A 12,848-nucleotide genomic window follows, 5' to 3' on the forward strand; every position below is an offset into this window, starting at 1 on the left:
AAGCACTGATTACCCCGGACTAAGACGAGGCTGGTAGGCCTACTACCCCCTGTCAAATCAACGGAGTTGATCTTGAATTGTATTGCACCGTCATCCACATCCAAGAAATGACATCGCCCTCCTGACCCAACACATCTCTACACCGCCATTGTCTTGGGTGGGTACAATTACAATTAAAAAAGCACCGACGCTCCTATTTGACTCAACAGGTCTTTCAGCAAATATAATCGACAATATTACATGAGAATCTATTGTTTTTCGCTAACAGTGAGGGCGCTGATTAATTTCAAAGATCGCAAAGGCAAATGTATTGTGAGGTCACGGAGTCGGCGTGATCCCTTAAATCAACCACATTATCCATTAAATCTATAAGCAAGTCAACGATTGGTTTCGATGAGGTTTACAGGGCATTTCCCAGGTCTATTGCACCCAACCTCGCACCTTACCTTTCGACAATGACTGGTAATAAAAAGTACCCCCTACCACATCTTTCGCCCTACCACCAAGAATCTCCCCTCCCTCTCTCCTTCCTGGCGATGAAATACGTTTCAAATTATAAACTTAAGGATATTCGTCAGAAACCCAAATTCATGTCAGGGGGACGTGTATTATGCCCTAAAGATACATATATAAATGCAAGGAATAAACACAAAAGGAATACTTTATATACATTGTATTTTATATAAATTATCTTTTAGACCTCGATAACAAAGTTTTCTTCGCTTTCTATGGATGAATTGCAGAGATTTGCCGATTCGGGTAACGGAATTGAAGCCGATGAATTAATGACTTTGACTTTGGCTCGTTTAACTACATCGTCCAAATGCTCGGGTAACGGCAGCCCGTAGGTTTCCGGTAGCAGGGCATACACGGCCACAGAACTGGTGATAGCTAGAAACCCGTACACGGCGTACGGGGCAGATATATGATACATCTCCTGAAAATGATATACACCAAGTCTTAGAATGACAACAAATACAATCACCATACTATGGATAGAGTTTTAAACATGATGGCGTGCTATCACCATATTACTTCTTGTCGTTTATATAAAGTACTTATCAAGTTACGTCTGGCCTTTCTCACATAGTCAAAACGGATTTTTAGAGGAAATTCGAGGTTTTATTCGTTTTGGCGTTCTGGCACCCTCATTTGCATACACGAATTCTAAGTTATGACCCGAATCAGCCAACATACATATATGATCCTGCCAATGGGCCTCGCTCCGACCCAGGGACCGTATTCACAAAGCACCCGTAAGTTACGTGTCAGGTAAGATTTACGGGTGAACTTACGGGCGAACTTACGGATTGTCTTCGTGGTATTCACGAAACTACCCGTAAGTTCGCACGTAAGTTCACCCGTAAATCTCGCATCGGCACTTAAATAACAAAGCGCATATTATCCTTCGAACCATCATTGACGAAGTCCCGTCCAGACGCCGGACTTAGGAAAATTTGAGGATCAAAAGATCCACTCATTGGTAACATTCGTTCGAAGTGGATTGTAGTAACTGGTGTTTTAAAGGCCCGTCCACCTAACCCTTTTACCCCTTCAATCTTCAAATCAGTTATGACTATTATTTTCTATCATTTTTCATGCATAAACAATTTTCCAACGAGGCACGTGTGTTTGAATTATATTGCGACGACTACATGACTCCAACATGAATCCAAATTTGAAATCAATGGTTATTTGATTGAATTCCTACAGCAGATTTTCATGCAGAAATATTCACGAAATTCTCGTCCCAGTAAAAGATATATGTAAAAATTTACCGCATAGTTACACATTTCAAACTGTGCAAATATGTCATAAAGAAAATCTCTTTGTTTCGGCGAGACTGGTAAAAATGCAGTAATAGTGGATGGAAGTGTAAATACTGCAAATGCGAATGAAACTGTTAGAAGCATTATTGTTGTACGTCTTGATTTTGTAGTTTTCTGATCAGATGAAACCAGTTTTGACCTTCTGAATAACTGAATTATTATTATAGAATTTGATAAAATGATAAAAATTAGTGGTAAAAGATAAATGTGGATCACAATGATGGAGAAAAATTTTCTTTGGTCAGATAATTCATGATAACATCCAAAATACTGGTCGGTAAAATGTATCGACAAAGTTGGTAGAAGATATAGAACCAGTAAATTGACTGCAGCAATTATCAATGTAGCAAATCTAGCGAATCTCGGTGTACATATCAAACGAGATGTTAATGGGAAGAACACAACTGCCGCACGCTCTAGAGATATGGCTACTATTAACCACGAACTATTGAAGGCTGCTAATGTCATTGAAAATTCATAGATTTGACAACTGATTAGTGAATTCATGATGAATATTGGACCATCTTTAACATAAAAGAGAAGAAACTGTAAAACAGGCATCAGCGTAAAATTGATATAGTACATGGAATCACTGAGAGACAAAATGATAAGATAGCTAGCGTAAGATAAACTGCGGAATCTGCGACTTATCATAATAAGGAAAGTAGCTAAATTCCCGAAGACTCCAAACAGAAACCAGATTGGCAGAACGACCAGTGACACGATACGGTAGATTCCAGACTTGTTCACTACAGACATGATAATGATGTAACTGTTGTAAGTTCGACCGATTTGAATCTGAGTAGAATTCATGATTCATGAGCGAACTGACTAACTGGGAGTGAAGCGACTGTATAAGAGTGCACTGACTGTATGAGTGTAGTGACTGTATAAGTGTGCACCGACTATCTGAGTGGTAGTGACTGTGTGAAAGTGTACTGGACCTGACCGTGTCTCCTCGTGTATTGGAAAATTAAGATAAATTGTTAACAGTGAATGGAAAATCAATTCTAAGAAAATCTAACACAATTTACTCTGATTTTGTGAAAGTTTGTTATTGTGTAAAATATAAGTGTAACAGATTAAATATAGATAAATGCTATACAAGAATTCCTTGTTGCTTGTGAAATATAGTAAAATATCTGAATAGATATCTGAATAGATTGGAAAATGAGACGAGAAGATACACAATATCCGTGTATGATGATAACGAGAGAAATCCCACAATAATGAAGCCAAAAATAAAAAATTCTATGGGAGCGTCCAAAAATTACGTACCTCTAATTGGGGTAGGGGGGTTACTGAATTTTGGTACAAAGTGGTAGGTGGGGGAGGGGGTCAGCAAAAAAGGTACGTACTTTGAGGGAGGGGGTATTCATCAATCTTGGTACGTACTTTATGGACCCAAACTCAAATGAAAATAGCCAATACTGGTGTTTTATCGGCTTTTAGTGACTTGTTCAAGTGACTATCTATTACAATTACAAATAGAATTTATAACAAATAAGTCGATTGATGATGAGGGACCTGAACAGAGCCTTAAAGGCTGTACAATCACTAGGACGTTCAAGCCTCCTAGAGAGAAAAATAGAAGATTAATGGTAATGAAAATAGTAGTTATAATAATAATAATAATAATAATAATAATAATAATAATAGTTATAATAATAATAATAGTTATAATAATAGTTATAATAATAATAGTTATAATAATAATAATAATAATAATAGTTGTAATAGTAATAGTTATAATAATAATAATAGTAGTGATAGTGATAGTGATAGTGATAGTGATAGTAATAATAGATAAAAATAATAAAAAATTTTTCAGCCAGTGAATTTGGTACAAAGGTGGTACAAGGGGGAGGGGTCAGAAAAACGGGAGATTTTGAGGTACGTAATTTCTGGACGCTCCCTATATCAAAATGATTATATTTAAGGGCAAATTTCGGCTAAATTTTCGTAGTGAAGTATAAAATATAGCGGCAAAGCAGCGATAACGGGTTTCTGCCTTGCTGCCTTGCTGGGTTAAATGTCGTGCTAGGAAGCTTAAAAAAATTCACTGAAATTAATTCATAAAGTACCGCTTTTTTAAGGAGCACCACCTAGGGGTCAGCACATATCATATCGTTGACCCACTTGGCTACTATGTGCAAAGTACTAATGTACCATGTTTAGGGAAAATAATTTGAGAATAACGAAGATTCGGTGTTTTTACCATTCCATAGTGGCAGTTGTAGGAACTAATTTAGAGCATACTTTATGTTATGTACTCACACGAGGTTTTGTGAAATCTATAATAAAATGGCTGAAGTACACTCGAAAAACGGATGATCGAATGAGTTTTCAAAATTTACGCCCCTAGTGGTTAGAATAGGAACTATTAATGTGAGGGGTTTGTTGTATTTCACATCCAGGTACATGTGTTTTTTCACTGTTTTTTTCTGCACAGCCTCGTTCGTATTCTTGATCTTGTCTGGATAATGTGTCGACCAACGAATGCGTGTTTACTGACGTAGCCCCACTATGCTATGAAATTGAAGGGAATTTAGAATCCTGTTCAACGGTCAACACGCTTTTATAAAAGGAAGATCTACAAACAGTCAATAGGGCTAACTTGAAACCATGGATGATTGGACGATTGGCGATTACTAAACAAGCTATTAGGAAATAGTAGCAATGATGATGGGTCGCTTAAATGGCTCAGCATTTTTCTACGAACAAAAAAGGTGACCGAAATCAACGGAACTGTGTCATCTTGGAAATAAGATCTAACCAGTGGAGTAACGCAAGGGAGTATCCTAAGTCTCCTTCTCTTCACTGCCAAATGATATACAGAATAATCCAAAAAGGAAACAAGCTGTGTTCCGTTAATGGTCAGAAACAAGGCATAATATGGATATACGAAGAAAACCGAGGTTCATATTATTTTACCTTCGCGTGAAAAAGAGTATTTTTTTCGAATGAAGATTACTCCTTACTAACTACAGAACGAAAATTTAGTTCCACGAAAAGATTTTTTCTTTGGAATGAACACTCGATTCGAACGAAAATCTTATGTCCCGAAAAGAATATTTTGTTCAAATGAAAACAATTCTGTTCGATTGAGCAATATACTTGTCGTACGAAAGAACTTTTTCCCGACAAAAACGTTTTGAGCGAAAACAAATTTCGTTCCAACCAATTAAAAAAAAAAGTTTTGTACGAATGGAATCAATTTTGTTTGATCGAGCAAAATATTTTTGGTTCGAACGAAAAACATTTTGATCTGACAAAAACATTTGTTCGAACGAAAAGATGTTCAAACGAAGAAAGGACCTTTTTCATCTTGGGCTCCGTAGTAACTAAAATCATCAGGAATTAATAAGATATCAGTTTCATTAATGATGAAAAAACTCAAATGAAAACTCTGGTTTATAAAGTTACCTGCTCAGAGGATGCTATAACAGCTTTAAAAAAATCTTCATATGTAGGCCTATGCGCATAGGCCTGACACAAGGCCCTTAGGCCTATTGCTATTCAACCCTCCTACACCTTATTCAACAGGGGTAGGTCTCGTATACAATTCGTAAAATCAATTTTATTTTTCGGATAATGAAGAAACTAAGCGCATGGCAAAAACTGGCCACCGATTTTTATATCGCTCTCATGTCACATTGTTGCAAATTTGAGAAATGATTTTCACATAACTGAAAACTAGAGATTCACACGGTTTGAATGTTGCTGAAACTGTCAAAATCTATCCATGGACAGATGAAATGTGATACAACACACATCACGGAAAGTTTTTGAAAAAGAGAAAAAAATGACCCAACAATACGGGACAAAAGTACCCTTACAAAATGGCGGCTAGCAACTGTAAAATGGTTTATTGTTTCTTCATAACCCATAAATCTTTTGATGCCGGATTTTTTATTCCAAATCTTGTATGAGGTTCAATCCATGTGTCCGTAAATAATCACATTAATTATACTGTGTTTGTTTGAAAGAGTAAAGCACAGTAGGCCTAAACGCGTACAACCCAATAAACACTTAAAGTGGCCTAGAAACGATCTCCTATCACCAGCGGCATCGAAAACACTTACTCCGAATATCAAGAGTGAGTCCAGCTTACGGATAAGAATGTGTTATATACAGGTATTTTGTCGATATTCTGTGGATTTGGTAAAGATCGGTATGTACTGTAGGAAAAATAGAATATTGATTAATGGTTGAAGCCCGCGGCCGAATCACTGGTAGTAATAAATTCATTTATTTTGATACATTACTCGTCAACATTACAGCTTTTCTCCGCTGGATCTGTTCGGCGTGTTTAGTTTAGGTCTACGACTCGCCGGTACTTTAATAATTTATCATAGTAAATATCCGGTACATTTGGTAAAAGAAAATAGAATATTGTTAAACTAACTGTTTGAAGTCCGCGGCAAAATCGCTGGGAGTAATACATTCATTTATACTTGATTTGATTCTGGTGGTGAGGAGAAACTCGCAGCGGATCCGCGGAACGACGATGTCAACACACACGTTGATCCATCGATCTTTAAAGCTAAACAGCGCTAAATATTAAAAATATTTAGAGTAGTTAATATCCTATGGATCGGTAAAGTGTACTGATGAAGAAAATGGGTAATTGTTAAAATCACTGTTTGAAGACAGCAGCTGAATGTGAAGTCTTGCGGTAATGAATTTGTTTATTTATACTTGAATTGATAATCGAAGTGACGAGCAGCCTCCAGTGGATTTCGGGATGGCGACTCAGAAAAACATGTCGCCTCATTGAGTGGGGCCCAATTTTCGATGTTTACAGCCCGACAGTGTTTTATAACGTCGATTCATCAAAATACCGACGGAGTATTAGTAGATCGAAGTGAGCTAAAAGATATTATACGGATTGTATCGGAAACAGCGATAAGGTAAAAAAGCCTACGTACTTTCGACGAAAATAGTGTGGAAAAGGGAAAAAAGAAATATAACTGCAAAGCAGCAATAACGGGTATCTGCCTTGCTGGATAGAATGGCGTACAGGGGTGCGTACAAAAATTTCACCGAAACCATTTCGTAACGTTTTTTATGGAGCGCCACCTAGGGGTCAGCTCATAACACGGATATGATAAAAAAATAATGATAAACTGATAAAAAATGTTTATTTGCGACATGTGTGTAAATATCAAACACTAGTTACGTATGTTGCCTAATAAACGGGACAGTCACTCAGTACTTAATAGAAAAATAATTTTCATTTCGTTACAGAAATTCAGAGTGGGAAAAACCTTGAAAAACTCATTTCAGCATCGGTTTTTTAGTGTGATTCAGCCCTTTTATAATAGAAATCACAAAAGCTGGTATAGAATCACACATATATATGCATATGTGCCGTAATGTATAACCGCATACGCATATGTATAACCGGCTTGATTAGTCCATACAACTACCAGCAGGGGACTGTGGAAGCACCGTTTCTTCGTTATGATCAAAGCTATTATGACTTAACTTGGAACGTACCCTAGTACTTAGCAGCAAGGCAGAAAGCCCGTTATCGTTGCTTTGCTGCTATATTTAGGTTTTTTTTAAACCATATTGTAATTCTGTAGATTATCAATAATACATCAATAATACATAACAATAATAGTAATCATTTTAATGGATCAGCACCATAGAATTGGGCCTAAATCTGTTCTAATTTATAAACTCACCAATAAAGCTGCCTGAGGTGCAATGATTCCTGCAATTCTGGCGGCCACGTTTCCTGCCCCGGTTGATATATTTCTACAAACGATACCTCATATCATTAATGAATTGTTATTGCATCACAAATGAAAAACCTTAGACCCATATTTTATTCAGGATGTGGATTGAATTAGTTTTTTATGATTACCGGATCACGGTTGGGTACAGTTCCGTGGCAAACAGCAACGACGCAGCCCATGCACCAGACATGATGATTGAAGATGTTATCGCCAGAACTGTTTGTGGTATTCTATTCTCTGCCACTTTGAGTATATCAAGGATGAGTACTGTCGCCATGCACAAACCAGTGATTCCCATGAATAATGGATAGGTTTTTCGTCGCCCGATCCTAGATATGAATCAAGATATGGGGGTAACTTAAAATATGTAGTGCCACAGTGGGTTTGGTGCCACTGATTTGTCATGAATCCAAAAAGCGTAACCAAGATGTATATTTATGTTCGTAACTTCATAGAGGGAATGCGGCTTATAAATATAAATACCAGTTTGGGACATAGATGCAGATGATCCATTGGATGAACACGGTAGCGCACATACTTATTCCTAGATTAAGGTAGATATTTCCAGTCAATGTACTCATCTGACCCGCTATACCGTACGATATAAACGCACAAGAAAACCTAAAATTATGATAAGTGATGAGTGATGATAAACTTCATTGTAGTGCCACGCATAAAGATTGCTTGTTTTTCATCAGTTTAATTTTCCACGCGCATCAAAAAAAAAAACGTTTTCAGTAAAAATAGAAATAAATACGCATTCCGGATGCAGAAACCTGTTTTCGTTTCTTTTTTAAACAAAGTAAAACACTCCCACATCCCTGAACACACTTTTCTATGTTTTTCTTCACGGTCGCTACCCAATTGTTACTATGACAGGTAAGTATTTCGGTAACGAAGTGCTTCCCATCCTGATTCAAAGTCGTTAACGCCGCGATTTCCGAAACCGCCCTCGTCACTTGGAATAAGGCCTTTTATTTCTGTCTTTTTTTAAAGTGAGGAAAAAATGAACGCCTACCGCCGCACTCGTCAATTTTCCAAAAAGGGCTGACGAGAAATGATTTCTTTGCATGGCCTAGTATGCGCTCAACAATCGTGCATGAATGTTAGAAAAGTGCCGGGGAGTTCCTCGGAGTTAAAAAAGAACACTCTATATCCTTCGTAGGAAATCGACTCGTATGAATCTTTTAACTTACCAAGCATACATTACACATAGACTCATGACCGCAATGCGTCTAGATCTAAATAGATCGAGACATGTATATCTACATGGTGTCTTTTCGTTTCCCCTTAACCTTACGAAATTGCTTAGATGGGGAACCGATCGCCTGTTCATTGTCGCCATTCGTTTTATCCAAAATTCGGCTTGATCATAGCGTTTCTTTTGAATTAGCCAACGAGCGCTCTCCGGAAGAAAACTGTTATGAAATAAATCGATGAAAATGATCAGATAGGATGATGGCAATCCAGACATAACCAAATAACATACAATACGTACAATACAGCGACGATAAAAGCAGGCATCGTCCAAACACTTATAACTATGCTAACATAGCGCCACTCCCTCAGAAGATATGCCGACGTTATCATAATTGCTGGACCGAAATGCCATCCGATCCGATAGGCGGCCAATGAACGCCATTTTGGTCCCAGGAATTCGGATATTACAACGGTTGATACTGAGATTAATCCACCTGCCAATTAAAGATGCTCACACTAGAATCAATGCACATGTGACCCTGGATATACCGGAGGCATGCTCCTTTATACATACCAGCAGCGACGCCCGTGAAGAATCTGAGAATCATATACGCAACCCATACCGAGGCCCAAGACGATGCCAACTGTAGGGTCATTGATACAGCCCATGATGCCATTAAAGCTTTCTTACGGCCGAATAAGTCACTAAGGGAACTAAAAACTGTAGCTCCGATTAAATTGCCAACGAAGAAGATGCTCGTCATAGTCGATCCTATGAATTTTCTGTCACATATCAAATCCCACTACAAGAAATATATTGAAGAGGATATGGATGTTTGAAATGGGTGAGTAACTTCTTTTCCTACGTATCGATGGATGATTTAACTTACTTCAGTTATGGTGCTTGTATATTCCTGGCTGTAGGAGAAGTTTTGACACGGAAGCCCAGACACATCACAATAGCCTTTCACCAGATCTGTAGAGGACGAAACGTTCACACCAGAACCCGGACAGAACCAACCTGGATTAGCTATGTCCAATACGAAATACAAGATGATAGTCGCGCCGTTGGCTTCTATAAGCACGTACATAACGTACATAAATACCTGAAACAGCCCAACCTCGCCGATAATTTTGAATAAGTCGTCGAACATCGGTAGCGTTTCATCCGTGTTGCCTTCATCATTCAGCGAATGCTCTTCTGTTGACACGTTTTCTTTAGCCATAACCGATATTTGAATATTTGTGACGCTCGGAGCGATAGGCAGGCACGTAGTGTAGTTTTCAGTTAAGCTCACGTAACCAGCCGTTCGCGCAAGATTAGCCATGCTTCAACAGTAATAGACATGTGAAAGGTAAACAATGCTTAAAATCCCTCTAGGTAAAAATCCTATTCCCTGGTTGTGTTCAAGTCGGCAGGTTGTCACAGTTATTCTGTTGTTGGATTACGTACTGTGACAAAAAAAAAAATTTATACTTACTGAGACATTAGTCGAACGATCATTTTAATTTTTCAAATTTCCAAGTTCCATAGTTAATATTCAAAGAGCGCCCTTTACCGAATGAAGACATTCATTTTCTCTGAGTCGACAATTTCATTGATATTATCATTAACTGGCAACTGCAAATTAGCCAGGAGTTTAATTCAAGCAACTGTCACAACGCCGAATCGAAGAACACCGGTGTTGTAACGGTAATATTATCAATACATTCCAAACTAGTTGTTTTATGCATAACTACTCCCATAATGATATTCAACGGAGTTTTGAAAATCATTTTCCTCTAAGAAATCAACTTCACAGCTGTTTAACCAGAAACCGCAATGACCTTGACGTTCCATATTTCCAGACACAGTTAAAAAGCATTCATTAAAGTTTCTAAGCCCCCAATTTTGGAATAAGTAAAGTTTATAAGTATATATATATATATATATATATATATATATATATATATATATATATATATATATATATATATATATATATATATATATATATATATATATATATATATATATATATATATATATATATATATATATATATATTCATATATATATATATATATATATATATATATATATATATATATATATATATATATATATATATATATATATATATGAATATATATATATATATGAATATATATATATATATATATATATATATATATATATATATATAAATATATATATATATATATAAATATATATATAACGGCAACATTGTTATCTAGAGCGAAAAAATAATTCAAACTAATCAGTACTAATATAGCCCTATATGATTGTATAGAGTTGACAATAGCGGCAATTATGGTGGCTGATAAGTGCCAAATCTATTAATCATTACACGACCTCGATTATTGTAAAACGCAAAACGAAACCTACCCCGCAAAATACGTATTTTAACTCGCAAAAACGAAATATAATAGCGCAAAAACGAAAATATTTGTTTTTTGCTCTATAAGTTTTTCTATAATCGAGGTCGTGTAAAAAATAATTGCATTTGGCCCTTATCAGCCACCATAGGCAATGGCTTCAGCAACTTCTAGGTTTAATCTACTGAATGGTCAAAACGAACTTATTTCGAGGACCAATGGTTGTGTAATGCATGTTATAGCGTCTTCTGAGTATTTCATGTTTCGTAGCGCTTGAGAATTGGGAACTCGTGTTTTCTCGGTGTGTTTATATAAAAAGATTTACATTTACAGCACTGATTTTATATCGGATACGAAAAAGGATTCAAATAGTTTTCATTCGGTAGTTACAATAATTTGTGATTTCAGAATGAAATTGAATTGGTACACCACCTAATTATGAAATGAAGACGTTTCCAGTTTTTAGGTGCCATATTGTAGCGGTCCATGGAGATCCCCATTGGTGCAAAAATTGTCACGCTTTTTGAAAAGTAAGTTTAAGCATTCATTTGCTCGATGAATTTGATTCATACACCGTTTTAACACAACAATTCAAGCGAGGTGACGATGTGAAACCATGGACCACATGTTCTAACCGTACGTAAAAAAGTGATTTAATTAATTTTGAAATATCAAAGTAGGCCTATCTGTTTAAGCTGTATTTCCTATTTTTGTCAGAAGTTTAAGACCTTTGATCTAATGATCTTAGAAGTTTAAGACGGCTTTCCCAGTCTGTCTACCCTCTAACCGAAACCTCTCTTCGCAATATATAACTCCAACCCATATAATGAATAGACTTTGAAAAAATGTTTCTGCAAAAACACTTCGAAACATTTTAATCTCGAATACCTGAGAGACCTGTCTCCTCAATATTCTGGGAGTTTTTCTGTACTGGTACTTCTCGAACGAGTGCCATTTTGTTGTTTGACAGTCGTCTCTTTCGATCTAGGCCTTGGTTATATTCGGCGTACTTGAATCAGTGATACAGAACGACGACGAGAATTATATCTGAAACCTAATCGTAATTATTTTGGATTGGTTAATTTACTTGTGATTAGAAAGACTAAATGTAGAAAAAATGTTCCATTGGAGTCGGACCAAAAAATAAAATTCAAAATCTTGTTATCTTCCTTTAATAACCTAATAGTTTTATTCGTATAAAATAAGCTTAAAACATGGAATACCATTTCACAATTCGAAGAAATTCGATTAGAGCAGAGATTTTATCTGAAATGCGATATTTCGATTTGTTCGCGAAATTCAGCGCCGCAGTCTATATATTGAATGTACAAATTTTGGCTGCCACATGCCGAGGCTGCTCCTTAATTTCCCGCATTCTAAGAAGAAACCTCGAAAATATGGAGAAGGCTAGATTATACCGAGTAAATTACCAATTCGGAGTGCCGAAAATCAAAATGATACTACAGTCGTTAGCTACTAGCCTAATAACTTGTTTAAAAATGTCCATCTTTAGCTGACTTTATATTTAAGGTTATATACTAAGAAATGTATCATTGGCCGACCTCATGAGATCTGGGGCCCACATACAGTCAATCCTAGAATATTGATTACATTGATTATAATGATATTTGGCGTCATTCCAACTCACAATCGATCTTTTCGAAATTCCAATCCGTTCGCTTCTTCATAAAAA

General features: G+C 36.5%; 1 protein-coding gene across 1 annotated transcript; it reads right to left on the minus strand.

Annotated features, from left to right (window-relative positions):
* Positions 1–645: 645 nt before the first annotated feature.
* On the minus strand, positions 646–10,104 carry LOC141906220 (solute carrier family 22 member 15-like). Its single transcript, XM_074795462.1, has 8 exons — positions 9,667–10,104; positions 9,351–9,579; positions 9,075–9,270; positions 8,773–8,994; positions 8,060–8,197; positions 7,705–7,905; positions 7,523–7,595; positions 646–937 (listed from the first exon to the last, which is right to left on the minus strand). The coding sequence occupies exons 1-8, from the start codon at positions 10,102–10,104 to the stop codon at positions 695–697; spliced, it is 1,740 nt and encodes a 579-aa protein (XP_074651563.1). The 3' UTR covers positions 646–694.
* Positions 10,105–12,848: the final 2,744 nt, after the last annotated feature.

This window comes from Tubulanus polymorphus, chromosome 5 (assembly GCF_964204645.1).
Source record: "Tubulanus polymorphus chromosome 5, tnTubPoly1.2, whole genome shotgun sequence".
NCBI lineage: Eukaryota > Metazoa > Nemertea > Palaeonemertea > Tubulaniformes > Tubulanidae > Tubulanus > Tubulanus polymorphus.

What these genes read in the sequence shown, in the direction of transcription:
- LOC141906220 (XM_074795462.1), bottom strand. Translation starts at nt 10,104, where the DNA reads ATGGCTAATCTTGCGCGAACGGCTGGTTACGTGAGCTTAACTGAAAAC. An exon ending in CTATGTGTAATGTATGCTTG is followed by an intron (nt 8,198 to 8,772) that starts GTAAGTTAAAAG and finishes TCATAATTTTAG; the next exon opens with GTTTTCTTGTGCGTTTATAT. An exon ending in CACCTCAGGCAGCTTTATTG is followed by an intron (nt 938 to 7,522) that starts GTGAGTTTATAA and finishes TATCATTTTCAG; the next exon opens with GAGATGTATCATATATCTGC.